The sequence below is a fragment of the Martes martes genome, assembly GCF_963455335.1.
Source record: "Martes martes genome assembly, chromosome: 2".
Classification (NCBI taxonomy): Eukaryota; Metazoa; Chordata; class Mammalia; order Carnivora; family Mustelidae; genus Martes; species Martes martes.
The window spans coordinates 140,316,187-140,342,651 of NC_137889.1; the positions used below are offsets into that span (position 1 = coordinate 140,316,187).

The following is a 26,465-nucleotide window of genomic DNA, read 5'->3' on the forward strand; positions in this document are numbered from 1 at the left end:
CCCTGGCTTCGGTCTTGGCATCACTGATGACCAGGGCTCCTATGTATTCTGCCACATGCTGAAATCTGTACCCAGGCCCTTTTCCTGCCCTGGACCCTGGTCTCGACCTGCCCTAACTTTGTGGTGCCGGCAGGCAAGCCGGTCTGGGAACTCCTGCAGGAGGCAGCTGGTGATGGTGGAACATGGGCAGGCTTGCAGGCCTCTGGGTCCTCTGCCCCCCAGGCCTGGTCCCCTCCCAGGACTGTCCATGAAACTCTTATCCAAGGGCTTGCTGACCTCCCTGGGGGCCAACTGGGGGCCGTGGACTTGGAAGTCCTGAACTGGACCGAGGCCTAAAATGGTATCACAACACTGTGTCTCCTGGATGGCTACCACCCTCTAGATTCTGTGACCAAGGCTAGCTTGGGGTTAAGGGTAAGCTCTGGTACTGGGGCCCTCTCTGCAACTCAGCCTGGCCCTACCTCCTTTCAGGAAAAGCCCGGTCGGCTCAGCCAACCCAGTCCCAGCAACCCTCCGCCGGCCCAGCCAGAAGGACCTGGTCTGGAGCTCAGCGGCCTCTTACCCATGTCACCCCACCAGGCCTCAGTCTCCCCTCTGTGACCAGCTGGGTTCCCTGGGGGCAAGGACCTGGCCCTGGGCCCAGCCTAGCCCATGGGCCAGGGTGTCATTTACTGCTTGGCTCTGCATCTTCCAGGACCCCTGGGCCCTGTGCAGCCCTGCCTGACCTCCTTGCCTGGGGCCTAATGGCATGAGGACTTCCAGGCGCAGGCTCAAGGCTCTGACCTTATTAAAAATACAGACTCCCGCTTCCCAAACACAGATGTAATGAATGAGAAGCAGAGTCACTGTTGTCTGAGCCTCAGAGGCAGGCGTCCTGCAGAGTCATCAGCCTCGCTCCAGCCCAGCTGACTCACTGCTCTCTTGCCTGCCAGCGGGGCCGCCCCCGGCTTCCTCGGGCTTTCTCCGACAATGAATGCCCAGTGTGGGCACAGCCCAGGGGTCAGGGGACCGTGCAGGGAAACTGACGCAGAAGCCTGGCTGGCTGGAGACCCCGCTCTGCACCCAGCCTCTGCTCAGCGAGGTCTCTGGGTCCCTACCATGGCCCACAGAGACAGGACATTGTGTTCCTGCTCTCATGAGCACCGGGTGACATTTTCGCAGGGACAGGCGATCAACTGCCAGTATGCGCAGGGGCAAGGGGGCTGGCCGACATCTGACTGTGGTGGGGTCTGGGACACCTCCCAGGTCAGGTAGTACCTGAGCACTCCTGCTGGGAGTGAAGGAGCAAGTGCTCAAGGAGGAGCATTGCAGGCAGAGGGAACAGCCAGTGCGGAGGCCCCGAGGGGACATCCTACATGCCAGAGAAGCAGAGGGAGGCCTGGCTGGAGTGGGGCCAGGGTTGGGTACGGACTCAGAGGAAGCCTCACTGGCTACGATAAGGACTCCTTCTGGAAGGTTCTAAAGAGGGACAGACATGATGTCACTTCCATTTTAAAAGAATTGCTTGGTGGCCATGTTGGAAATAGAGGACAAGCAAGAGGAGAAGCCAGAAAGCAGCTTGGCTCCCTTAGCCGCCCCTGAGGCATTGGGTGGGAGCAGAGGGAGCCATCGGGGGTTTCTTCTTAACAGCTGAGAGTGTTTGGTTGGGAAGGCTGGGAAGGGGCAGGTTTGGGCAAAGCCCAGGAGACCAGCCTATTGCATGGCCACAGACAGACAAGTGAGGGGAGGACCAGGAGCAGACAGAGCTTTCTGGAGTCCAGGGAGGGTTGGCTGGGTGAGGGGCCCCAAGGGCTGCATGCAGACAGTGAAGAAACTGGGTGGGAGGGATGGGCCCTGAGACAAGGAGCCTGCAACGGAGCCCGTGAGCCAGGCTGCTGGCAGGAAATATGAGTGTGAGAACATTGCTTCCAGGGACCTGTCCAGGCACTGAGAGGGGCCATGGATTTAGTACGGTGGTTCTCAAGCTCAGAGCTCCAGTCTGGAGCGGCCTGGGGCTGCGTCACCTCCAATGGGGCAGGAAGAGACACGTCGTCTCCCTTGCTGTGCTGTCCCTCCTGTAAGGGCAGGACCAAACTTGGGTGCAGAGCCCCCTGAAGAACAGGTCCCTGGGCTTCCAGCCCCCGTGGTACCAGTGGGAATGACACTGTTGCCAAAACAACAACCAGATGTCCCGCGCACACCTGTGGGGACACAGACTCTCCAAGGTCCTGTGGCTTGTCCAGGAGCCCTCAGGCCGTCTCATTTCTGTTTTCTTAGCATGAAAACAGGAAGAACCCATGAAGGAAAAGACAGATTTGACCCTCCCCCCCCAAAAAATGAGAGAAACCTCTGTGTGCCAAAAAATATTTTATATAAAGTTAAAGGACAAATTACAAACTCAGAAAAATAACTATCATAATAGCGCGCACATTTTTTGCCTCACTATATAAGGAGCTCATGGGGCACCTGGGTGGCTCAGTTGTTAAGTGTCTGCCTTCGGCTCAGGTCATGATCCCAGGGTCCTGGGATCAAGCCCCGCATTGGGCTGCCTGTTCAACAGGAAGCCTGTTTCTCCCTCTCCCACTCCCCTTGCTAGTGTTCCCTCTCTCGCTGAGTCTCTCTCTGTCAAATAAAATCTTTAAAAAAAGAAAAGAAAAGAAAAGAAAGAGCTTATAAAAATGATTAAGAAAAATATTGTCCCAATAAAAAGTTAGCCAAGAATGTAAATTGGTAATTCACAGAAGTACAAATAAATGTCCGATAAACAGGAAAATTTCACTGACAAGAAAAAAATTCAAACTAAAACAACGAGATACCAAAATGTATCTAATAGATTGGCCCCCCAAAAAAACTTTCTTTTTTTTAATTTTATTTATTTATCAGATAGAGATCACAAGTAGGCAGAGAAGCAGGCAGAGAGAGGGAAGCAGGCTCCCTGCTGAGCAGAGAGCCCAATACAGGGCTTGATCCCAGGACCCTGGGATCATGACGAGCTGAAGGTAGAGGCTTTAAACTACTGAGCCACCCAGGTACCCTGCAGGTGAGTTTGTTTTGATGTGCTTTGCACCTGTAGGGGGCTGGTCTGAACTTGGACTTCATCCTGCAGGACCGGTCTTGGGGCCGCATTCTCAGTTCTGCAGGGCATCATGGCATGGCAGCCTTGCCATCCCCACCCCACAGGAGACAGCGACTCCCGCCACTGACATGTAGGCTCCTACCCTTTCCCCTTGCCCTGCACTTCTTTCCTATACGGCCAGATACCTTTAGGCATCCCAAGCAGCGTAGTGCTCACAAAATCTTCACATTACAATTGACATCACATTACAATTGACATGGCAGGTTTTTCCGTTTTTTGTTTTTAAAGATTTTATTTATTCATTTGACAGACAGAGATCACAAGTAGGTAGAGGCAGGCAGAGAGAGAGGGAGGAGCAGGCTCCCTGGTGAGCAGAGAGCCTGATGTGGGGCTTGATCCCGGGACCCTGGGACCATGACCTGAGCCAAAGGCAGAGGCTTTAACCCACTGAGCCACCCAGGCGCCCTACATGGCAGGTTTAATACAACATGTATGAACTAGTCTAAACTTCACAGCACAGGACGATACTGGATTTTTTTTTTCCTCTAAAGTGGAAAAGCTTGGACGTACGTTCAAGGATGATACAGGATTATTTTTCTTTCTTACAAAGTGGAAAAGCTGAACATACGTTCCAGCACCGACGGAAAACATTTTGTCTTTCCATGTAAACCGTGCGAGGCCGACTTCCCAGCAGGCTCAGTTAGGGCACGGGAGAGCCGGGTGACAGAGGCCAGCCGGACACAGGCAGAAAGCACCAACGTTCCAAATTGAGAACAAAGCAGATGATGGGGGGACAACGCTTGAAAAAGTTTTCTTCTCAAATGCCCTGAACTTTTCTTGTGTGTGGGCATCTCCTGCATTTTGGATAGTTACCTTCCATTGCCAGAAATGTGATTGCTGGGCTGAAGGGCATGGTGGTGGGGTAGTGGGTATAAGGTGCCTGAAACGTGTTCCCAGACTTCTTGCAGGAAAGGCTCTTCAGCACCTGCTCCCCTCCCCCATGCCAGGCCTTCGTGCGGCCATGCGGGCAGTCCTGGACGTCCTTTTTCATTCTTCTTATTTTCAAAAGCTCAATTCCTTTTTTGAATAAGCGCATGCAAACACAGGTTACCAACTGGGAGATGTTGTAGTCTCCCCAGCCTGACCCCCCACCAGGTACAGTCTGTCCCCTCTGCCCCCGTTACTGGTAATTCCCATCTGGTCTGCATACCCAACAAGTTCCCCAGAGGCTGCCTTACCATTTTCTTATTTCTCTGGGGGTTACTTTTTTAACCTTTACAAGAGCTTCTTCGTCTTTCTTATTGTGGTGAGACACACGTGAAGCAGACTTCACCATCTTAACCATGTTAAACACAAGGGTCAGCGGCACTAAAGTATCTTCACCTTTTGCAGCCGTCCCCACCCATCCCCAGCGGAAACCATCCTCATGAAGCCCCAGCTGCCCATCCCCACCCCCAGCCCCCAGCATCCTGCTTTTCTGTCTTGGGAGTCTGACTTCTCCAGGGACCTCCCATTCGTGAAATCACACATTTGTCCTTTGGGGGCATTCGTTTTAATGCATCATTTCCATGTTTATTTCTTTGCCCCCATCCTGAGGTGGGCGGACCCTCTGGGTGGGAGGCTCTGCCCACAGCTATGGGGGCGGTACCCTGGCTGAGCTCTTCCCCTGTACAGAGGGGCTCCTGACCCTGGCCTGTGGCCCCCTCCAGCTATTTCTCTCCTAGACTCTGAGCCCCCAGAAGCAGGCATTCATTTTGGAGCTGCTGTCTGGGTGCCTCGAGTACCGGAAGCTGCTGGCTGTGGTGGTGGACGCCTTCTACGTGCGGGCCGGATGGTTGTGCCCACAGGCTGACTACAGCCTCTTCCAGGGTAGGTGTCCCTGCGGGCCAGGCCTGCAGCCCTTGTGACAAGGGCCCCAGACTCGAAGCAGCAGTGATGACCTGGGGAAGTTGGAGTGCACGGACCCTCCTCAGGTTCCTGCTGTTTCCACGGCACTCCTGCTTTCTGGGGTCTCCCATGGGCCCTCAACTCACGGGGTCCTCGGGGATGCCCGTGAGTGCACAGGCCAGGGTCCACCTGACAGAAACGGACACAGACGCCAGGTTTATTGAAGAGCACAGGGCTCCTGTCCCGGGGGACAGGGCATGGGGACTGAGGGGTGCTGGGGGGCTGAGCTTGGTGGCCGGAGGTCAGGTCCAGAGCTGGCTCCTGGGCCCCACCCATACCCCCGACACTCCGCTAGAATCCACTGCGCATTGCTGGCCCACCTAGCCGTTGGTGTAACCAACAGTCCCGAGGATGGCCCTCACCTGGCCCAGGGAGTTCAAGTTCCAGTTGGTTCGAGGCTACTTGGTCTCTCAGAATTAACAAACAAAAATCCAGAATGATTTTACTTCTACCCGGGGGCCTTCAGGCATTTCTGAGAACTCATCAGAGGAGTTAATGTGTGTGGAAGTGGGGCGGACGCTGTGGCACGCTCACCAGTGTGACACGACCTCATTTTTGCAATCCTGTCATCCCGTCATTTTCCCGGGCTGCCAGGTGGAGCGGCCGCTCTGACAGTGGTGGGGCCTGGGGCCTTTGGTGCACCTGTCAGGCCCTGGCCTCTGGCTGACTCCCCCAAGATCCAGTGCTAGGGGGCATGGGGGGAGGACCCCCCAGGGTCGGCCCCATGTTCACCAGCCCTGTCTCCTTAGTGATCTGCTACCTGGCCATGTTCCAGCTGCAGGAGCTTGGCTTTCAGCTCTTCTGTGACATCGTGAGGGCCCAGCCTGTGGACAAAATGCACAAGGTGCGGCCCCTGCACCCACTTTATGTCTCCGCCTTGTTCTTTTAAGATTTTGTTTATTTGACTGAGAGAGAGAGAGCGTGTGCACACAAGCAGGGGGAGAAGCAGGCAGAGGGAGAAGCAGACTCCCCGCTGAGCAGGGAGCCTGATGCGGGTCTCGATCCTGGGACCCTGAGATCATAACCTGAGCCAAAGGCCAATGCTGACACACAACTCTTGTGCTGCCTGGCCCGCCCCCAGTAAATGACCTGTCCCCAAGGCCCACCGCTCACAGTGCAGTGAGCAGTGACCAGACAGAGACGTCCTGTTTCCTTGTCCATGAAGCTCTCCCTGGGGACTGCAGCATGTGGCCTCCCCTTCCAGCTGGTTTTGCGGAGCCTGGCTTGAGTGGTCTGGAGTGGTCCCCTGACTAGACAAGGCCCTCCAAGCTGGAGTGCAGCTTCAGCTTGGAGGACCCCCTGACAGAGAAGCCCCCCAGCAGGGCATGGCAATCCCTTCACCAAGGGCTAGGGCCTGAGCTTCATCTCAGCAGGGCAGATGGCTCCTCCTGGGGCCACGGCCTCCCCAAGCAACAGCCAGCCGGCTCTGCAAAAGCCTCCAGCTCCCCAAGATAGCCAACCTCCCCTGAGAAGCTAAACTGTGCTGTGTCTTCTAGAACCAGAACTGTTACACTTCAGGGCCATGACTGGAATGCAGCCGTTAGGAGCCCCCAGCCGCTGGAAATTCCTGCTGCGGTGGGGTCCGAGCCATCCCAGGGCACACATCCTCAATCCCTTGAGGGCCGGGGTGGGCAGCTCACTCCTGGGGCTCACCACCATCACTGCCCTGGGCGAGCAGAGGCAGACTGCAGAAAACAGGGCAACTCCGTTCTTGAATTCTGGAGCCCATGGAGTGGGGGTGAGGGAGGCAGACCACTGTTCATCTGTCCCCACCAAGAACTCTCCAGAAGTGGGGGGTGCGGGGCGCCTGGGTGGCTCAGTGGGTTAAAGCCTCTGCCTTCAGCTAAGGTCATGATCCCAGGGTCCTGGGATCAAGCCCCACGTGGAGCTCTCTGCTCATCGGGGATCCTGCTTCCCCTCCTCTCTGCCTGCCTCTCTGCCTACTTGTGATCTCTCTCTCTCTGTCAAATAAATAAAATCTTAAAAAAAACAAAAAAAAAGTGGAGGGTGGGCCGTGCAGGTCCTGGGCAGCTGGCTCAAGCACAGGGTCCCCACCAGCGGGGGTGGGCCCTGCTTGGCTGGGGCCAAGGACTGGGGTGGGCTGCACCAAATGCCCAGATACCGTGTGCAGAAGCCCATACGGTGAGGGGCAGCTCCCCAGAGCGGAGGAGGGCAGGGGTCAGACATCTGTCTCTGTTATGGGGAGAGAGCGTCTGTCCTGAGGGGCTTCCTGCCTAGGTCTCCTCTCATGGTATGTTAGCCACACCCACCCTCTGGATGCTGGCTTTCTGTGGGAGGGGACATGGGGGGTTGGGGCCCAGGTTGGGGGGGTTGGGGACCCAGGACCACCCCAGTGGTTCCTGTTTCTCCCTCAGTTCCTCGGGTTCTTCTTCAACCCCTTAAACCTGTGCTCATGGATCAAGGATGAGTGGAGCCTCATCTATGAGACCGCCCATGTGAGAGAGAACTGGATTGACCCCCTGATGAGGTGGGCCACGCTGGGGGCCTCCCTGCAGCCCACCCCACAAAGCCACCCTCACTGCCTGTCCCCATGTACCCTGACAGGCTTGGGCAGATGCTGGTTTCATAGGTGCAGGCCAGGACCCTCAGAAGCACCAGCATGGGGAGCAGAGTAAAGCTGCCCCTCATGGCTTCCCTTCTGATAGGGCCTGGGGGGGGGGGTCCACCTTGTCTTCCTGGGGCCGGAGAGACTGTTTGGGACAAGCAGACCACCTTAGGTATAAGCCAGGGGAGGCAGAAGTCCTGTGGGAAGGAAACTGGCCCTGGGGCCTGGATCTACCCTGTCCCGGAAGAAAGACCTCAGAGTCCTCAGTCCCAGCCAGGCTGGATTCACCGTCCGTCCACAGGGCTGCCAGCAGGCGCCTGGACTGCAGGGCCTGAGAGCTACCTCTGGGTCAGCCTGCTTCCAGGGTACCCCGCCCCCTGCCCCCAGCCCCATGCAGCCCTACCGTTCCTAGACCCGGGGAGACCCCACTCCCTGTTGGTCCTCGGACAGGCCCTTCCTTCCTCTGGGGGCCGCAGTCCTCAAGCGGGGGCAGGAGCTATCCAAGGCATGATGCCTGCCCTCAAGGGAGCTCCACAGGCCAGGCTGGTGGTGTAGGCAATGCCCTGCCCAAACCTTGCTCCGGGACATCCCCGCCCCGACCTTCTCTAGCTGTCACCAACAGCACAGCTCCAAGAACTTTCCAGCACTCTCCAGGTTGCCCTGGCCTCTGTCCCCTGGGCCATGTGGTGGCCCAGATTAGCTCCATATCCCTACTGCTGCTCCTCTTCAGATCGCTGGACCCCCGCAGTGAGGTTCACTCTGGCCCCATCCCTCCAGCTCCCCATTCACTCGCTCACCAGCGTGGCTTGGGAACACAGGGCTGCGGACCCTGCTTCTCCACCTGCTGTGTGACTCTGGGAGGGGCTGGTACAGTGCCAGCGTTGGAGCCATTATCACCCCACCCCAAGGTAGACCCCGGGCGCTTGGGGGCATCCTTTGGATCCCAAGGACCACGCCCTCGTTGACCTGCTTTGCAAGTGACCGTAAGCGGCTGCTCCCACCTTTGCCTTTAAGATGGCAGCCGGAGGTCCAGGAGCTGATCCACCAGCTGGAGGAAGTGATGGCCAATCATCTCCCTCTTTCAAAGACCAAGGCCAAGGTCACAGAGCCCAAGGAGTTCAACCTGACTGTCCCCCGGCCCCGCGCCATTCCGGTCCCCGAGCCAGTCCCTGTCGTGGCCAAGTCAAAACCAGTAAGTGCAGGCGTTTGCCGTGGGCACAGGCTGTGAGCCAGGGGCCGGCTGACTCTCCCCAGGGCTGAGGATACTCTGGTCCAGACTAAGAGTGATTGATGACCCCTCCTGCCAACCCAGAGCCTGCCCAGTAGATTCCTGGGCTCCACATACTGAGGTCTGGTCAGGGACATGAAATGAGGCTGGGGGACCATGGGGCTCAGGCTCTTCTGGACTGGGGACTTGCAGCCTGTTGCAGGATACCTCTCCCTCCCCGTTACATCTCACACAGTGCAGCATGAATCCCCAGATTCTCTTCTGTGCTCTCCAGGCCGCAGGCCAGCAATAACATCTATCTGTGTGACCCCAGTCAGATGGGCCTGTCCCCGCCCCAGCGCCTTTGCACATCTGTCCCCTCTGCCTAGCCCCTCATCCCCTCCCTCCTCTTCTCCCTCTCCCTATCTTGCTGACCTGTCCTGCCAGTCGGGATGCTTTGTATTGCAAATAACAGGAAAAAGCTCTATCTGGGTTAGACTGCAGAGAATTGGCTGCCTCTGGTTGGATCAGCGTTCTAGCTTTGCTTCTGCGGGTCCCCTTTATCTTTGGGCAAACGTCCATCATTGTAGTGAACCATCCAGGCCATGAGAGGACATGTAGGGCCAAGAACTCCACGACCCGCTCAGGTGGCATGCCTCCCCTTGAGCCGATCCCCTGATCAGGGTGCGGTGATCCCTGCCCCAAGCACCTGTGGTGACTCGGCTTCCTGGAACCAATCTGGTTTCCTCACAGAGTTGAGGACTGTGTGGAGGGTAAGGGGGTGGTGCTGGGGGGCCCCAGGGTCCCAGCCCACTTCCACCACCCTTAGGTCACTGCAGCTTGTCTGTGCAGAGAAACTTTCTGTAAACCCCTCACCTGGGTCAAGTCCCTCGAGTAGTTGGATGCTCCTTAGACACACAGGGCAGAGGGCCAAGAGTGATGGTCTGGAGCTCAGGGCTTTCTGGGCTGTCCCTGCCCCACCCCCCATGGACACTGCCCCCTGCAGGCTGGTGAGGTTCCCTGTGACCAGACCCAACGGAGACTTCTCAGGTCCCTTCCCCTCCCCTTCCCTGGGCTCCAGGACACTCATTTTTCTGGGCTCTGTGACACTCTCCTGGCCTCAACTGCCCCTCCCGGCCTCCTCCCTTGTCCCCTGGCCACCCAGTCACCTGCCTGCTCCTCCATTGTCTCCTGGGCCTGGGCGCTACGCTCGGCCACCTTCCTTCTTGCTGTGGGCCTGACGTCCTTCCCTTCTCTCCCTCCCCTCATCAGCACCCAGGGAATCCCAGTCAGAGCTCAGCAGCTTCCCTTCTAGCCCTGCCCCTCCCGCACCCGTAGCCAGCTGGCCATGGCCGGGCACCTCTACGCTCCCCTCCAGACTGCAGCCGCTGACAGCAGGCTCCTCTCCCACCATCCCACCAGGTCCCCAGGAGCACCTACCAGCCGCCCAAGGAGCAGCAGCTGTTGGAGATGGCCAAGAGGTTTAATCGCTGGAAGGCCGAGGTGAGGAGCCTGCCCTGAGACCTGCCTTCCTAGAACCCTCTGGGGGGGTGGTCTGTGCAGAGTGTTGGGGAAGGGAAGGCGGAGGGAGAGTGCCCTCGTCCCTTCTGACTGGTGGCCACTGGGGCCAGAGCCACATGGGGCTGTTTGCAGGAGCTGCTGCTGCAGGCGAACGTTGAGGAGATGCGGTGTGCAGTGCCCCGGTCCCGGGGGGAGCCTCCGATGCAGGTAACCCCCAGCCCTGCACACCCTAGGTCAGTCTTCACGGTGGCACAAGAACATTGCTCCCCATGCCCTGTCAGCGGCCACACCGTGAACCCCTCCTTTAGCTCCTCCAGCAGCTCACAGAGGGGCAGGCTCCCCACACGGCTGGGAAAGTGCTCCCCAGGGCTGGGACTGGGACAGTGCTCCCGGGGGCTCTGCCCCGCTCCTGGCTGGGACGCTGGGACGGTGCTGCTCCCACCCCTCCCCGATCCCAGAGCCAAGTTGAGTGCAGCCTGAGGGTACAGGTGCAGACACCCCTCCAGACCTCGGTGGGAGCATGTCCTCGGCGCTCTCTGGGTGTCCCCAGATTTCCATACTGAGTACTTACTACCTCTGTAGGAATAACAAAACTCCTGGTATGTTTGTCAATAAGGGAAAAGTAAAGGGAGCAGGACAAGGAAGGCCTGTTCTCGGTGGCTGCCAGGAGCTGGGACCGCCCTGCCCTTCTCACCGTGCCCCCCGACCCTCGCGGCAACTGAGCCACACGGAGGTGCTCTTGTCCCCATAAGCACCTGGGGCAGGCAGGGGAGTGGGGGTGATAGCTGGGTTCCCAGGGGGTGCCCGTTGACCCATGGCTCTGCACACTGGGGCTGTGGGGCCCATCCTAGGTGGCCACAGAGCAGCTACAGCAGGTGGAGAGCAAACTTGGGGGGCTGCCAGGAAAGGTTGTGGAAGCCAGCCCGGGGGAGCAGCTGGGGGAATGGGTCCCGAGCCCTGGGGGGCCAAGCTCCCCTGACTGGGAACCACTGCCCCCAGGCCTGGCAGGCCCACTCCTTCCCTGTCCCCATCTGGGAGGTCCAACACCCTAGAGAGGCTGGAGAGGGCACTGGAGGACAGAGGTGCTGCCCTGGGGGACACACATGTCTGGGTGGGCTGGGAACACATGGTGGGCAGCTGGGCTTGGGACAGAGAGGAGAGTGCTGGCCCTCCCGGGGTGTAGGGCCCATCACCTGCCCAGGGTGCATTTAAGGGCCCATGGCAGGCACAGATACCAGGCGCTGACTTCTCCAGGCCTCTAAGAAGAAACTGCAGCTCCGGCTCATGCCCCAAATCGTGAAGACCTCAAAGCTGACCTTCTACAAGGTGAGGGGTGCTCCTGATTGGTCCAGGTGGGCACGGGCACTGGTCCCCAGTCCCTGGACACCCACCTCCTGGCCTGTTTTGTGCCCAGGGGCTCGGAGGCAAGGGCAAGTATGGAGGGCAAGGGGACACTTGCTGCCCCGAGTCTCTCCTCACCATCCTCTCTCCTGCAGCCCAGTGAGGTCCCGGTCAAGCTGAACACGGCTGCCATCCTCCGAGAAGGGTCTCTGTACCAGCGGCAGGTGGAGAAAGAGCTGCAGAGGTGGGGGCGGCCGCTCCTCACCCCCCTGCGGAGGAGGGGGCAGGGCAGGGCTCTTCTGGGAGAAGACGGGGCCCAGTAGCTGTGGTGCTTTGGTGGGGTCCGCAAGCCGGCCGGTGTTGGGGTCACAGCTGTATCCAAGGAAGAGAATCCGGCTCAGTGAGGGAGATGGATGGGACAGAAGGGGACTTAGCAGAAAGCTATCCCAGCCCAAACCTCTCTCATGAGTCACCTCCTTCTCAGACCCCGTCCTGATGCTCCTCTCCCCCACAGACCACCAGCACAGCAGACCCCCTATACTTACCCCATGGGCTGGGCTGTGGGTGGGAGTTTGGGTGGTCACCCAGACGGATGAGAGGATAGACAAGTGGACAGAGGGATGGCTGACAGACAGATGGGTGGACTGGAGGTGGCCAACAGACAGACAGGTGGACGAGGGGAAGGTCAGCAGTCCGGTGAGTAGACAAACAAGTGGCTGAAGACTGGATGCACAGGACAGGGACAGGTGGACAGCGGGCGGGTCATGATGAGGTTGGTGCTGGGGAAGGTCAGCAGTCCGGTGAGTAGACAAACAAGTGGCTGAAGACTGGATGCACAGGACAGGGACAGGTGGACAGCGGGCGGGTCATGATGAGGTTGGTGCTGGGTGAAGAGCGCTCCACACCTGTGAGGGCCACTGTCCCCAGGGGTGCCTGTGGTGTCCTGGCGGTAGCCAGCATACGCCCTGACCTGGGGGGGGACCCAAGCCCCACCTCTTGCCCCCTTTCCCAAGGGTGGATCAGCTTGTGGATGGGGCCGGGGACTTCTCTGAGTTCCTCGAGTGGCAGAAGAAGATGCAGGCAAAGGACCGGGAGGAGGAGCTGACTGCGGGCGAGTGCCGGCGGCTGCTGGGCAAGCTGAGCCGAGAGGAGGCCATCCTGGCCCGGCAGCACGTCACGCAGGAGAACAAGCAGAAGGCCGACCAGAAGAAGGAGGAGGTGACTTAGCCTTGCAGGGGAGCTGGGGCCGGCCGGCGGGCCTGTCTGACTCCTGGGAGCTGGTGGGCTGTCGAGAGCCGGGGTCCTGGCTTCTCCTGGGGTTGCGCCTACAGGCCCACCCCGGGTCATTTTCTCCCAAGCCCCATCATGTGTGTGGTTTGTCCCTCCCACCAAGACACCACCAGGCTCTCTGAGCGCACTGTCGGGCCAGCTCTTCTGGCCCAGACATCTCCACCCCGACCAGCGGGGTCACTTGGCCCTCACATCCACACTGAAGGAAGACCTGAAGTGCTGGCGGAAACTTCTGGAAAACCAACACGTGGCACTTTGGCATCTGGTGTCTTCTCCCGTAGGAGGGTCTGTGGGCATCCACGTTACCATGTCAGAAGCTGTAGACATATCGATCTGGGGTCATCCTCCTGCTTGGACAGGCCACCTCGGTGGGGGCCCCCACCTGTGTTTCCCTGAAAGCCTGTTCCTTACAGACGGCCTCCGAGTGGCGTGGGCTCCTCAGACATGTGTCCCTGAGGACCTGCCGTCACCTGAACGCCTTTCTGATGAACTTGTCTGTGTCTGTTTCTGTTAGATGTCAGGGTTTATTTCTCCTTCCTTTTTAGTTTCCTTTCTTGCAAATACGAAGTCAAAACGGTATGAACAATAGACTCAGAGAAACGTCCCTTCTTCGGCACCCATTTCCACCTACTTCCTCAGCTCTTATTTCCCTTAATTTCTGGACAATCTCTTGTGATTCCTTCGAAGCGAATGTGTTCACTTGCCCACACACACTTCTTCCCTCCTTCTTCCCTTCCACACTACATCAGTGTGGCCTCCGAGCAAGCTTCTGGGGTCAGAGGAGGGAGACTCTCAAGGTGAACTCGAGGGGATGTCGCTAAGTCAGGAAGTAACGGAACACAGGGCTTTTGCTTTGTGGCCGTGTCCACGTTGTCCGGGCCACGCGGTCTCATCAGAGAGGCCGCATCGCCTGCTGCAGGTGGTGTGCGAGGGTCTGGGCCCCAGGACCAGTACACCGTCAGTACACTGTACTGACGTCAGAGATTTGTCCCAAGCCCGTGGCTGCGACATGACATCTCAATGCAGGGCTGACGTGACTGTCATCTGTGAGGTATGGGGCTGAGCATGTTTTCGTGTATTAACACCCACTCCTGTGACTTCTGTGAACCAACTCTTTGTAGGTTTTGTCCATTTTCTCACAGCTTTACTGAGACGTGATTGACGAGTGAGACTCGTGTGTTTAAGGTGTGTGATGGGACAGGGGTGCCAGGGGGGCTCAGTCAGTGAAGCGTCCGACTCCTGATTTCAGCTCAGGTCACTAACAGCATGGTGAGATCGAGCGCCACGTCGGGCTCTGTGGCTCAGCGTGGCGTCTGCTTCAGATTTTTTCTCCCTCCCTCTCTCAAATAAATAGAATCTTTTTTTTTTAACTGATAATTCTATTTTTAATTTTTTGAGGAAAAATTAAAATACTGTTTTCTGTAATGGCTGCACCAATTTGCACTCCCACCGAAGGGCCCAAGGGTCCCCTTTCCTCTGCATTCTCCCTGATGCTTGCTGTCTTTTGACTGTGTTACGACAGCCATCCTGACCGGTGAGCATGTTCACGTTCTCTGCCCATTTTTTAGTTGGGGTATTTGGCTTTTTTTTGTTGTTGTTATTGAGTTATATGAGTACCTTGTGTACTTTTGGATGTTAACCCTTTATGGGATATATGGTTTGCAAATGCTTTCTCCCACTGCATATGTGGCCTTTTCATTTGGTTGGTTGTGCTGTGCTGAAATCTTTTAGTCTGATGTAGTCCCAACAGTTCATTCTTGTTCTTACTGCCATGTGTTCTCTAGTATTTGCATTTCATTTTTACGTCTGGATCTTGAATCCACTTGAAGATTATTCTGGTACACGGTCTGAGATCTGGACCCACTTTCATGGCCAACCATTTCAGTCTTCCAATCCATGAACACACTACATCTCTCCATTTACTTAAATCTTTTCTTTTGTCTAGTTTTTAAAGAATATTTATTTATTTATTTATTTATTTGAAAGAGAGAGAGATCACAAGCAGGCAGAGAGGCAGGCGGGGGTGGGAAGCAGACTCCCTGCTGAGCAGAGAGCCCGATGCGGGGCTCGATCCCAGGACCCTGAGATCATGACCTGAGCCAAAGGCAGAGGCTTTAACCCATTGAGCCACCCAGGCACCCCTTGTCTAGTTTTTAGTATCCAAGTCCTGTACATAATTCTGTTAGATTTGTGCTTAAGTATTTCTTTTACTTTTTTGAGAAATTTTAAGTGATATTGTACTTTTAATTCTGGTGTCCATGTATTAAAATGTAATTGACTTTCGTGAATTGATCTTGTATCTTGTGACCTTGCTGACCTCCCTTATTACGTTTTTAGATCAAACAATGAATTTTGTTGTAGATTCCTTGGGATTTTCTATGTAGACCATCATGTCATCTGTAAAGAACTGTTCATGTCTTTATTTCTGACCTGCATTTCTATTGTTTGCTCTTCTGGCTTATTGCACTGGCTAGAACTTCCAGGACTGTACCAGCTAAGAATGAGAGCATACATTTGTGTCTAGTTCATGATATCAGGGGAAATCAGTCTTTCACTGTGAATTACTGATGTTGGATGTAAGTTTTTGTGGACGTACTCTCCATCAAGTTGATGAAGTTCCACAAGTTTTTATTATGAAAATGTGCTGATTTGAATCAAATGCTCTTCTGCATCAATGGATATGACCATGTACTTTTCTTCTTTGGGCTGTGAAAGTAGTAGATTCATAACAAAGTGATGACTTCTTCGTCACATGATGGAGTTTTAAATATTGAACCAGCTTCTCATCTCTACCATAAACCCCACTTGGTTATGGGATATAATTCTTTGTCCACATGCTGATTCTCTTTGCCACTATTTTTATTTTGTTCCACTGTTTCTGCATATAGTTTCACGTAGGATGTTAGTCTGTGGTTTTCTTCCTTGTACTGACTTTGTCTGGTCTCAGTATCAGGGTCATACCAGTTTCATAAGATGAATTGGGAGGTATTCGTTCCTCTTTTATTTTCTGGGGGAGATTGTATAGAATTGGTGTCAATTCTTTCACATTTTGCAAAATTCTCTGCTGAAATCATCTAAGCCTGGAGATTTGTTTTTTGAAAGCTTTCAAATTACAAATTTAATTTCCACGAAAGTTACAGAGCTCTGCAAATGATCTGCTTCATAACGGGTAAGTAAGTTGTGGTCATTTGTGTTTTTTTAAGGAATTTGCCCATTTCATTAAGTTGTCAAATTTATGCATATAGAGTTGTTTATAATATCTTATTATCATCCTTTTTTTAGTGTCTATAGGATCTATAGGAATATAACTTCTTTCATTCTTGATATTGGTAGGTTTGTGCCTTTTTACTTTTCTTCTGCAAGTCTTGCTAGAGATTTGTCAATTTCATCAATCTTTTCAAAGCCAGCTTTTTGTTTTATTGATTTTTCTTTATTGTTTTACTATTTTCAATATCATTGGGAGTACCTTATATCTGCTTTCCATTTGGCCTCCACTGGCAAGCATGTCAGGAGTGTCTCCATTCCACCAGGCCTCCAAAGACACCACTCTTGCTACCGCTGGGTGGGGTGGAAGGCAGGTTGCCGTGTGGTCTCCTCTGACACTTCCAACCCATTTGGCTTCCCTCCCCATCCTGGAATGCCCGGTTACATGTATTTACATGACCAATATGTTTTAAATAAATAAATTAGGCAGATTAGTCAGCACTAAATATTCGAAGAGAAAGGGATTTTAATTCCTCTTGTATGGTTCATGTTGGATCATGACTCTTACAGCATTAACTGTAACTTTTGCCTCAGCTGGTCAGAGGTTCCACTGCTATGGCCTGGCCCACGGGAGTCTTTCCCACCACCTGCCCTGGAGGGGCTGAGGAGGTGGGTACCCCTGTCTTCACTCACCAGCAAAGACTGGCAGGGCCTAAGGTAGCAAAGCTGGTTCAGGTAGAGACGACACTTAGTCTTGTGTGTCTTTTTTTTAAATTAAGATTTTATTGATTTATCTGAGACAGAGAGAGAGCACAAGAAGGGAGATGGGCAGGGGGAGAGGGAGAAGCAGACTCCCCACTTAGCAAAGATCCCAATGAGGGGCTCGATCCCAGGACCCCGGGATCATGACCTGAGCTGAAGGCAGACACTTAACTGACTGAGTCACCCAGGTGCTCCAAATCCTGTGTGTCTTCCTCCCAAGCTTCGGTCTTGTGCTTGGTCCTATGCTGCCCACCCCCTTGTTGCAGGGAAAGCCAGGAGACACTGCTTCTTGTCCTCCCTCCCAGCTGTGTCTGTGCTATCCCTGAGATGCGGCTCTGCTGGGGGCCTGGGGACCCTGCTGGGCAGGCCTCCTCACCCACAGTTCTCTCAACCTTTGTCCATAGTTTACTCACATGATGTAAGACCCCTCGCAGATTTCAGTAGCCTGCCTCTTTTCATCTCCTATTTCCACACGAGCATTTTCCCACTTATTACCAAGTTTTTGAAAGCACTTTTAAAAATACGCTTTTTATTTTGGAACAGTTTTAAGAGTTACAGAAAAGTTGCCAATATAGTGCAGGGTGTTCCCATGTCCTACCACCCAGCTGTCCTGATGGTGACATCTTCCAACACCACACCAGGTCTCCAGGGCTGCCACAACAAAGCCCCACAGTGTGGAGGGCTCAGATCACAGTTCCAGAGGCCCCAGGTCCAAGGTCAAGCAAAGTGGCAGTGGGGCCACGCTCTCTGCTAAGCTCCTCGGGGAGGGTCCTTCCTTGCATCCTCACCTACTTGGACATAAGATCACATTCTGAGGTTCCAGGCAGATGTGAAGGGGGGGGGGGAGACACTGGCCCAATGCACCATGGGATATTTGTCACAGCTAAGTAGCCAACACTGGTACATGACTCTTCACTAAACTCCACACTTCCTTAAGATTTCAGCTCATTTTCCCCCTCACAAATACCCTTTTCTTATCCCAGGACCCCACATTACATTTAAAGGTCATGTCTCAGACTCTTCTTGGCTGTGACAGTTTCTAATACTTACCTTGTTTTTTATGACCTTGGCAGTTTGGAGGAGGGCTGGTCAGGTATTCTGTGGACTGCCCCTTGGCAGGAATGTGTCTGATGTTCTTCTCATGGTGAGACTGGGGCGGTGGGTCAAGGTCGTGCCTGTCAGTTCTCTCCGCTGCCATCATCTCCCCCACCATTCGGTACTCCACAGAACGGGGTCTGTAAGCAAAGCCCACACTCAGAAAGGGGTGCCTACAGAGAATTCCTCTGCGCGGAGGACTCCTCTCCTCTCCCTCACTTACTTATTTATTCGATTACTTCTTTCAGTGGGGACTCATGCATAGTTGTTTTACACTTTGTGTTATCACCCAACGGGACAGTATTTGCTGCAAGCTTTGGCTTTTGGGAGCTCTTCCAGGTGGGCTCCTGTATCCCTCTGCCTGCCCTCTGTCCTTCTGCCTTGTGAGCACTTCTAACTCTATGGTCTAAATCGAAAAGGTTGGTCAAGAGCCATCTTTGATGCATGCCAGCAAACTGTTTTACGGAAAGATTGCTTCATGCCCCATCTCTAAGCCTGAAGTCCAAGCTGCCTGCAGGGTGACTCCATCTTACTGTGCAGCTAAAGATGAGCTCCCCATTGCACAGGCAGCCAGAGCTGGGAGTTGGCTCACTCCATGGCTTCCCTGGGCCAGTGACAGGAGGTGTAAACCCCACGCTGTGCCTTGCAGTGTCTTGAGGACTAAAAACAGTGTTCTGAATTATTCACCATAGCACCAAGCCAGAAGCAATCTGAATGTCCATCCACAGTAGAATGGATGAAAGCTTTGTGATATAGTCCCCAAAACATACAGCTGCAAAAATAAGCCAGCTACAGTCCAGGAGACCACAGTGCAAGGCAAATGAATGCAGCATGGAGCCAAAGAGGCGAGAAGTCCCTGAACACACAGGAGGGTGCCAGTCACGTGCGTCCAAGTGGCAAAACCACCCCCTGTCCCGTTGTTTAAGACTCTGCCCTAATGAGGCACTGTGAGAAAGAAGAGAGCGGGATGACCAACAGGACATACCTGGGGGCTCATAGGACAGGAGCCTGAGGCTGCCCGGAGGGCTGGCAAGTCCTGTGCTCCCCAGGGCTTCCAACCAATGAGAACCCACCTCTCTCACCTGGCATCCAGGGGTGGGTGGGCTTTGGGGCAAACCCAGTGGCTCTGACTTGTTTTCCCCAGGGCCACAGTGGAGGAAGGGAGGAGATGAGGTGGAAACTCCCCTGACCTCCAGGGGACTCCCAGGAGCTGAGGAGCTTAGATCCGGGTTCCAAGGTGACTGGGGGTCAGGGGCTGGTTCTGCTCCCCGGACCTCATGCCGTTCCTGGGGCAGGGACAGAGCAGGAGACACAGGCCTGCTCTGGGGGGCACCTCTGGCTCTGACCGTGCCAGGTCGGTTGTCCGAGCAGACGGCGGAGCTGCTGCAGCAGTGCGCTGAGAGGCGCCTCCAGGAGGAAAAGTCCATGAAGGAGCTGGTGGAGCAGGTGACAGAGGCGCAGAAGAACATCAAGCTGGTACAGATGAAGCTCCTGAAGGACCGGAGGCAGACAGGTACGGTGGGGGGCGAGGTACCACAAGGCTGCGCCCAGCTCTGCACGCCCCCAGCCGGCTTCCAGCCCCAAGGGAGCCGCCGTGGTTGGCGAGAATCTCACTGCCCTCCAGGGAAGGCTGGGGTGGGGCAACCCCCCTCCAACCCCCTTGGCACCCTGCTTGGCCCCAAAGTTCAGGAGGTGATGGAGGAGAGCAGGGAGCTGCTGCAGCGCAGCGCAGAGACAGCCAAGGAGGAGCAGAAGCGGCGCTGTGAGCTCATCTCCCAACTTCGAGCCCTGGAGACCCAGCCTGTGCGCAAGGGCAAGCTCGTGGACCTGACCCAGGTGAGGAGAGGGCGGGTCCTAGCCGAGCCTCCACATGTCCTGCTGCACCTGGCATGGCCATGGGAGGGCGTGTCCACAAGTCCCACCGAGACCAATGGGGGTCTGGCCCTGAGCTGAAGTGCACCCGGCACTGAATGCTATGGTTGCCCTGCCTAGGGCGGGCCCAAGGGTTCATGGTCCTGTAGGCGAGACCTCTGCAACCTCTGGTGACCAGAGGCCAGGGGCCCTGGGAGTGGGCAAGTTAGGCTTCACAAGATGGGCTTCCTGTTGAAGGAGGCCCCAGGACTCCCTGGCCCGGGTGGAAAGCGCAGCGTAGGGGGAGTGCAGGTGCACAACGGCTGGAGGCGGGGAGGCTGAGAAGAGAGCACTGGGGCTCAGAAGCCTGTGTGAGAGGCACCAGGAGAGGCCAGGCTGGCATCTGGTGAGGTGGGAGCAGGCCCGGAAGGGCCATGGCTGCTGGTCTGTGAACCTGGCCTGATCCCGGGGCACACGGGAAGTCCAGAGGGCACTCTGCTCAGGCCCCCAGGATCTGGCTTGGGGAGACAGCAGTGAGCTTGGGGAGATGCAGTGAGCTCCGTTTGGGCCCTCCCACAACAGTGGGGCCTACAGGGCACCCAGCTGAGCTGTGCAGTCACAAGAGGGGGGCCCAGGCTGGAGAGGCTGAGTGGCAGACATGTTACACAGCTGCTACTGAGCAGAGGGAAGAGGTCTCCTGGGCATAGGGGCCAGACTGATGGAACATGGGGGAGGGGCACCAGTGCCGGGGCAGGGGACCGGTCAGGGCACAGGAGACGGCTGTACAGTCTGAGCACGGGCCTGGAACCCCATTTCGGTTCTCCCCTTCACCCCGCAGATCCCTGGGTATGGCCTGGAAGGGGAGATGTCTGTGGTGGAGCTTCGAGAGCGGCTGGCCCTGCTCAAGGAGAGCCAGCGGCGAGAAGAGGAAGAGAAGCGAGACCAGATCATCCAGGGCAAGCGCTTGAGAAGCCAAGAACTGCAGAATAAGGTGGAGCAGATCTTGCTGTGCCGCGCGGCCATGGGCAGGTCTGCGGCCCTGAGGTACGTACTGCTGGTCCTCGGGGCGGGCAACTCTGGCAGGAACAAGGCGTGCCTGCCTCTGCCTCCCCCACCACCCCTCTCCCCCGCAGGCTCTCCCTGCACAACAGAGCACCCTCCTGCAGTTTCCTTCCAGTAGCTTCTCCCACTCCTACTGTTTTATTAGATCATTTGCAGACGTACAAAAATGGTGACAAAATCGTGCAGTGAGGGCTTGGATGCAAAATGATCGCATGCAGGCCACAAGTAGGGCCTTTGCGTGTGTTCCATCTAGCTAGCTACTTACCTGTTCCTGAAGAACCATCTGGAAGTAGTTGCAGGCATCAGACACTCTTCACTCCTGAACACTTCAGAGGCCATCTTCTGAAGGAAAGACATGGTCCTATATTACACAGCACAATGATATAACTAGAAAATTCAACGAAAATTCCCATCATCTAAATATCCACTCCATGTTCATGTTTCTCTAGGTCTCAAGACTGTTGGCTATAGTTTTTAAAAGATTGTGTGCTATAATTGTTTTTTTCCTTTTAAAACCAAAACCTGGGTGAGATTCACACACAGCATTTGATTGTCAAGCATCTCGACTTGACTTCTGTCTTTTATTTTTTAAAAGATTTTTTTTAAAGATTTTACCTACTTACTTGACAGAGAGAGAGAGAGATCACAAGTAGGCAGAGAGGCAGGCAGAGAGAGAGGGGGAAGCAGGCTCCCCACAGAACAGAGAGCCCAATTTGATGCTCGATCCCAGGACTGTGTGGTCATGACCTGAATTGAAGGCAGAGGCTTAACCCACTGAGCCACCCAGGTACCCCATACTTCTCTCTTTTAATGGAGAGCACGTGCACACGCATCCCTTTTGTTTTGGGAACACCATGGTGGCTTTTCCAGGCCCACGAGTCTGTCCCGTGGCAGGGTGGTCAGGCACGGGTTGGTGTCACCCCCCCCAAGAGTCAGGTGGCACTTAGCCCTGTCACAGCATAGCCTGGTTCAGGCCCTGGCACCCAGGGCTCCAGAGACAGTGTGTAACTGGGGCGGGGTGGGCAGAAGGGAGGACAGTCACAAAATCCATCACTATTGATCCTGAGCGACTGCTGCTCTGGTTACAATTTGAGGAGGCCCCATGACAACTGTGGGGCAGGGCTGGCTGGCCACTCAGCAGGTCCCCAAGGTGTCAGGCACCTGGGAGACCTCACCACTTCCAGACTCAGCCTGATGGAACCCACGTGCAGCCTGGCTGGTGTCAGGGAGACTGCAAGGATCCAAACCTGCTAAGGAAGCTCCTGGAGCCTTCTGCGAGCAGCCAGACCTCAGGGCATTGATTCACCGGGACCATTTTCGTGGGCAGTCTTACTGGCGGGGCCGGGATGTGCACTTAACCCAAAGCCATGGGGGAGCAGTCTGTAGAATGAGACTTCATTTTGGAAGGAAAAATATCCTAGTATGGTAGAGATTTGCAAAGCTGTTAGCAGGGATTGCCTCTAGGCGAGAGAGTGGCAAGGAAAGCGCAAGATGAAAGAGGGTTTTCACTTCTTTGCTCCAAATACTTCCGTAGCTAATAGACAAAGTTACATTCTTAAAACGTTAAGTGCAAATAGCAAAAAGGTAATGGTGCTGGGCACCATTAGCGGTCCTTGGACGGCACCCCAGCGGTCCTTGGAGACACTCTCCCCCCTGCACCTGAAACACTCCCGTTAACCTCCGTTTGGGGCCCCTGCTCAGCCCGCCCTGTCGCCCGCTCAGGTGGGAGGAGAAGAAAGCCCGCTCTGCGGCCCCGGGGGTGCCCTCCCAGGACGAGCGCGTGCTGGAGCTGCAGCGCAAGGTCGAGGAGAAGGTGGCGGAGCGCCGCCGCAAGCAGGCAACCCTGAAGCCGGTGCCGGCGCCGCCGGCGGCGCCGCGCCCCGCGCGCACTAAGGCATGGGTGAGCTCTGGGAGCGCGCGGGGCGCCTGGGCGCACAGTGATGGCGGGAGGTCGTGGACCCGGCGCAGGGGCAGTGGGGGCGACCCCGGCCCGCGCCGACCTCTCCCGGGGCGCGTCCGCAGGCGCACCTGGAGGAGCAGCACTGGCGGGATCTGCAGCAAAGCCGCGAGCGCCGGCTGCGAGCGCTGCAGTTGAGCACCTCGGCCGCCAGGCACGGGCGCCGCCTGGAGGCCGCCTGAGCCGGGCGGGCGACCCCAGACCCCGCGCAGCCCGCGCAGCCCGCCCAGCTGAACGTGCGAAACGCGCAGTGCGCCTCCTCCTCCCCGCCCGCGCGCCCAGCTGCAAGCCCCCCGCCGCCCCGTGTCCCCCCTACCCCCACCGCCCAGAACAGGGCTGCCGGACAAGATGCAAGGCGCCCAGTTACTGCGTGGTACAAACACACTAAATAAAAGTATCCGCTTTTATCTGCAATTCGAATTTATGGTGTCCTGTACTTTATATGCTAAATCTGACCACCCTGACCTAGATCCTCGCCCTTCCCTGGGGCACGGCGCAAAGCATTAGCCACGTCCCTCTTCAGAGCTCCCAGAGCCACCTCTGCACGTGAAAACTTGTAGTCCCCACTCTCTGCCCGGAGTCTGGTGGCTTACCACATGTGATTGTGCACGTGAGTTTGAAGTGGCCGGGTGCTTGAGCCACTGGGAAAGGCCTATCTCAGGACTTACCTCCAGCAAACCTCACTGCAGCCATGGCGGGGAGGGGGCCAAGGGGATGCAGGAACTGACCCCTACCCCCATTCTGCTGACGAGGCCAGTAGTCCTCAAAGAGGTAAAGTAACCATCCCCAAAAGCCTTGACCCAAAGCTAAGTCTGCTTGACTTTCAAGCCCCACCCAGCCTTCTTCAGCAACACCAAAGGAGCGTGACTGGAGCCAGTGGGCATGAGCCTAGACCCGGACACATTTATAATTTTGGTTCCTCCGGATCTAGTGCCAGGCTGGAGAGGGCATGACCTTGAGGATAGGCTGGCTGAGCAAAAGCCTTCTGTGGAAATGCAGAATCATGAATAAAACACAAGGTGCTGCAGCTCCAGGAAGGACAGAGTCCCAGAGTCCAGGCCCCAGGGGGAAGGGCTGGAAACAGCCGGGTAGTTAGATGTCCAGGAGAGATATGCCCCCAAACTTGACATCCTCCTTGGCTCTGTTGGGGAGATGACACCTCAAAGGGGGAGGCTGGACCCCAGGCACATTCTGACCAAGAAGATGGGCATCTTAGAATAAAACAACAGACTGAACACCAGCGTTCTTCCCCAATATTTTGAGCAGTGTCACAAACACAGGACTTTCCCAGGTTGATAGAGAAATTTCCCACCTCCCTGTCGAAAGAGCTGGGGGCTTAAATTTTATTTTTTTCATTTAATTGATTTCATTATTCATTTAAGGAAACAAATGTGACATTTCTTACAAGTGTTATGTGAGATGGAAATCCATTCCACTTGATTTCAAGGAAATACATGGATGATGGCCTGTCCAGAGTCCCTCAGGAGCTCTTGGAGTTTCAAAGGATGCATATTAACTCCCGTAGCTGGCAGTCCAAAGGTGGGGTGGGCTTCATGACACGCCTGACGCAGGAGCTCAGTCTCCAAGCCAGTAGCAGTTCCAGCCTCACGACATCGAGGAAGAGTCATCTCTCCCTGGTGGCTCTCTTAGGAGGGCCCTCTGTCCTCAAGGCATTGTGTGAACATCTGCTCCAGTCTCACTGGCCTGAAATGAACAAGCCCTGTGGAGCCAGTTCCTGCAGTGGGAGAGGTCTGTATGGGTGCCCAATGCAAGCACTGTGGCAGGAGGAGGGGAGACGAACCCTTCACCTCTCAGGCCAGCTTCTGGAGCAGAGCGGGGAGGTGCTAGCCCCACCGATTTGTGGCGCTGTAGGCAATGATGCTGGTTGGCAGTGCACACCGATGTCCACAACTGCCCTCGTGGACTGGGCAGCTGCTCAGAGCTTGTACCATACCAGCCTGAGGGGGAACAGGCCTTGTGTTCTAGACTGACAGCAAAATGTCTCCAGTATCCAGGTCCCCTGCCCTGTGACCTCTCATTAAGAGGCAGTCTGTTGGGGCGCCTGGGTGGCTCAGTGGGTTAAAGCCGCTGCCTTCAGCTCAGGTCATGATCCCAGGGTCCTGGGATCGAGCCCCGCATCGGGCTCTCTGCTCGGCAGGGAGCCTGCTTCCTCCTCTCTCTCTGCCTGCCTCTCTACCTACTTGTGATCTGTCTGTCAAATAAATAAATAAAAAATCTTTCAAAAAAAAAAAAAAAAGAGGCAGTCTGTTTCCCTCAGTCCTTGAATCTGGACTGGCTTGCGTGGGCCAGCAGGGTGCAGAAGTGGCTGTGTGCCAGTTTTGAGGCTGGGCCTCATGTGGCCTTGGAGCTCCCTCTTGTTCTGTTGGAACAAGCCCCAGGGTGAGCATGTCCAGGGTGGCCTGCTGGGAGGAGACACTACATGAGGTCAGCTAGTTGTCCCAGCAGAAGCCATCCTCCCCCATACTACAAACCAGCAGAACTCAACACGTGAGGCCAGCCAGAAACAGAACCTCCCCGTGCCCCACTAACTTGTAGATTCATTAACAATAAATGCCTCTTTGTTCAAAGCACTGAGCTTTGAGGTTTGTTCAGAAGTGGCTAACTGGCCTTCATTTACTTTTGTAAAAAGGTTTTATTTATTTTGGGGGAGGGGAGGCGTGCCTGGAGCCAGACCTGGGGCTTGATCCCATGACACTGAGATCATTACCTGAGCTAAAACCAAGAGTCAGGCACTTAACCGACTGAGCCACCCAGGTGCCCCCTTCACGAACCTTTTGAGAGATTCCAACTGCCCCTGGAAAGAGGGCCAGCCAAGAAAAGCCAGGTCCAGCTGAGGCAGAGAAAGCTCTCTCTAGACCACCCAGGAAACTGACATTCTGCTTCAGTGCATTTTCTGTGTAAATGCAGCCAGAAAACCCTCACTGACAGTACCTGAAACTCACTTGGATAAAGGTTCTCTGCAAATAGTTAAAAAGCAGACTCTCTGACCTCATCCACAGATTCAGGTTCTGGTGTGATGCCCAGGAATCTGCACCAGCTGTGTGGCACTTGGAAGCAAAAAGGTTCCAGTCTTTTCTCTGAGCTGGAAACATTCAGGGCCAAAGGCATCATCTGTGAGGGAGCCAGGAATGGCTCAATGAACTCAAGTTCAGTGTCAAATGAAGTTCAGAAAGAACTTGAAGGTCACAACCCTGAGATCATGACCTGAGCTGAAATCAAGGGTTGGACACTCAACTGACTGAGCCACCCAGACGCCCCTCAACATCACATGTTTAATGTGATTAAAGTTACAAATAGAGGGGCACCTGGGTGGCTCGGTCTGTTAAGTGGGTGCTTTCAGCTCATGTCACAATCCCAGGGTCCTGTGATGGAGTCCTGCATCAAGCTTCCTGCTCAGTGTGGAGCCTGCTTCTCCCTCTGCCCATGCCCCTGCTAATGCTTGTGCGCAAGCTCTCGCTCTCTCTGAAATAAATAGAACTTAAAAAAAAAAATAAAGTTACAGATAGAAAACCCTAGCTTTTCTTTAGGTTGTGAAATTCAAGTTGTTAATCTTCTTTTTTAAATCTTTAACTATCATTTTGATTAG

General features: G+C 55.2%; 1 protein-coding gene across 1 annotated transcript in view; it reads left to right on the forward strand.

The window, feature by feature from the left end:
• The window catches only part of CFAP99 (cilia and flagella associated protein 99), a gene marked incomplete at both ends in the record, with an annotated part of 28,561 nt that extends 5,521 nt beyond the window's left edge, over positions 1–23,040 (forward strand). The window contains 14 exons of the mRNA XM_080796347.1: positions 4,780–4,924; positions 5,752–5,846; positions 7,378–7,490; positions 8,583–8,760; positions 10,198–10,278; positions 10,429–10,503; positions 11,551–11,622; positions 11,793–11,881; positions 12,651–12,855; positions 19,360–19,501; positions 19,673–19,824; positions 20,678–20,883; positions 22,624–22,801; positions 22,924–23,040. Of these exons, the coding sequence (XP_080652473.1) occupies positions 4,780–4,924; positions 5,752–5,846; positions 7,378–7,490; positions 8,583–8,760; positions 10,198–10,278; positions 10,429–10,503; positions 11,551–11,622; positions 11,793–11,881; positions 12,651–12,855; positions 19,360–19,501; positions 19,673–19,824; positions 20,678–20,883; positions 22,624–22,801; positions 22,924–23,040 (1,848 nt within the window). The remainder of the gene's footprint in view (positions 1–4,779; positions 4,925–5,751; positions 5,847–7,377; positions 7,491–8,582; positions 8,761–10,197; positions 10,279–10,428; positions 10,504–11,550; positions 11,623–11,792; positions 11,882–12,650; positions 12,856–19,359; positions 19,502–19,672; positions 19,825–20,677; positions 20,884–22,623; positions 22,802–22,923) is intronic.
• Positions 23,041–26,465: the final 3,425 nt, after the last annotated feature.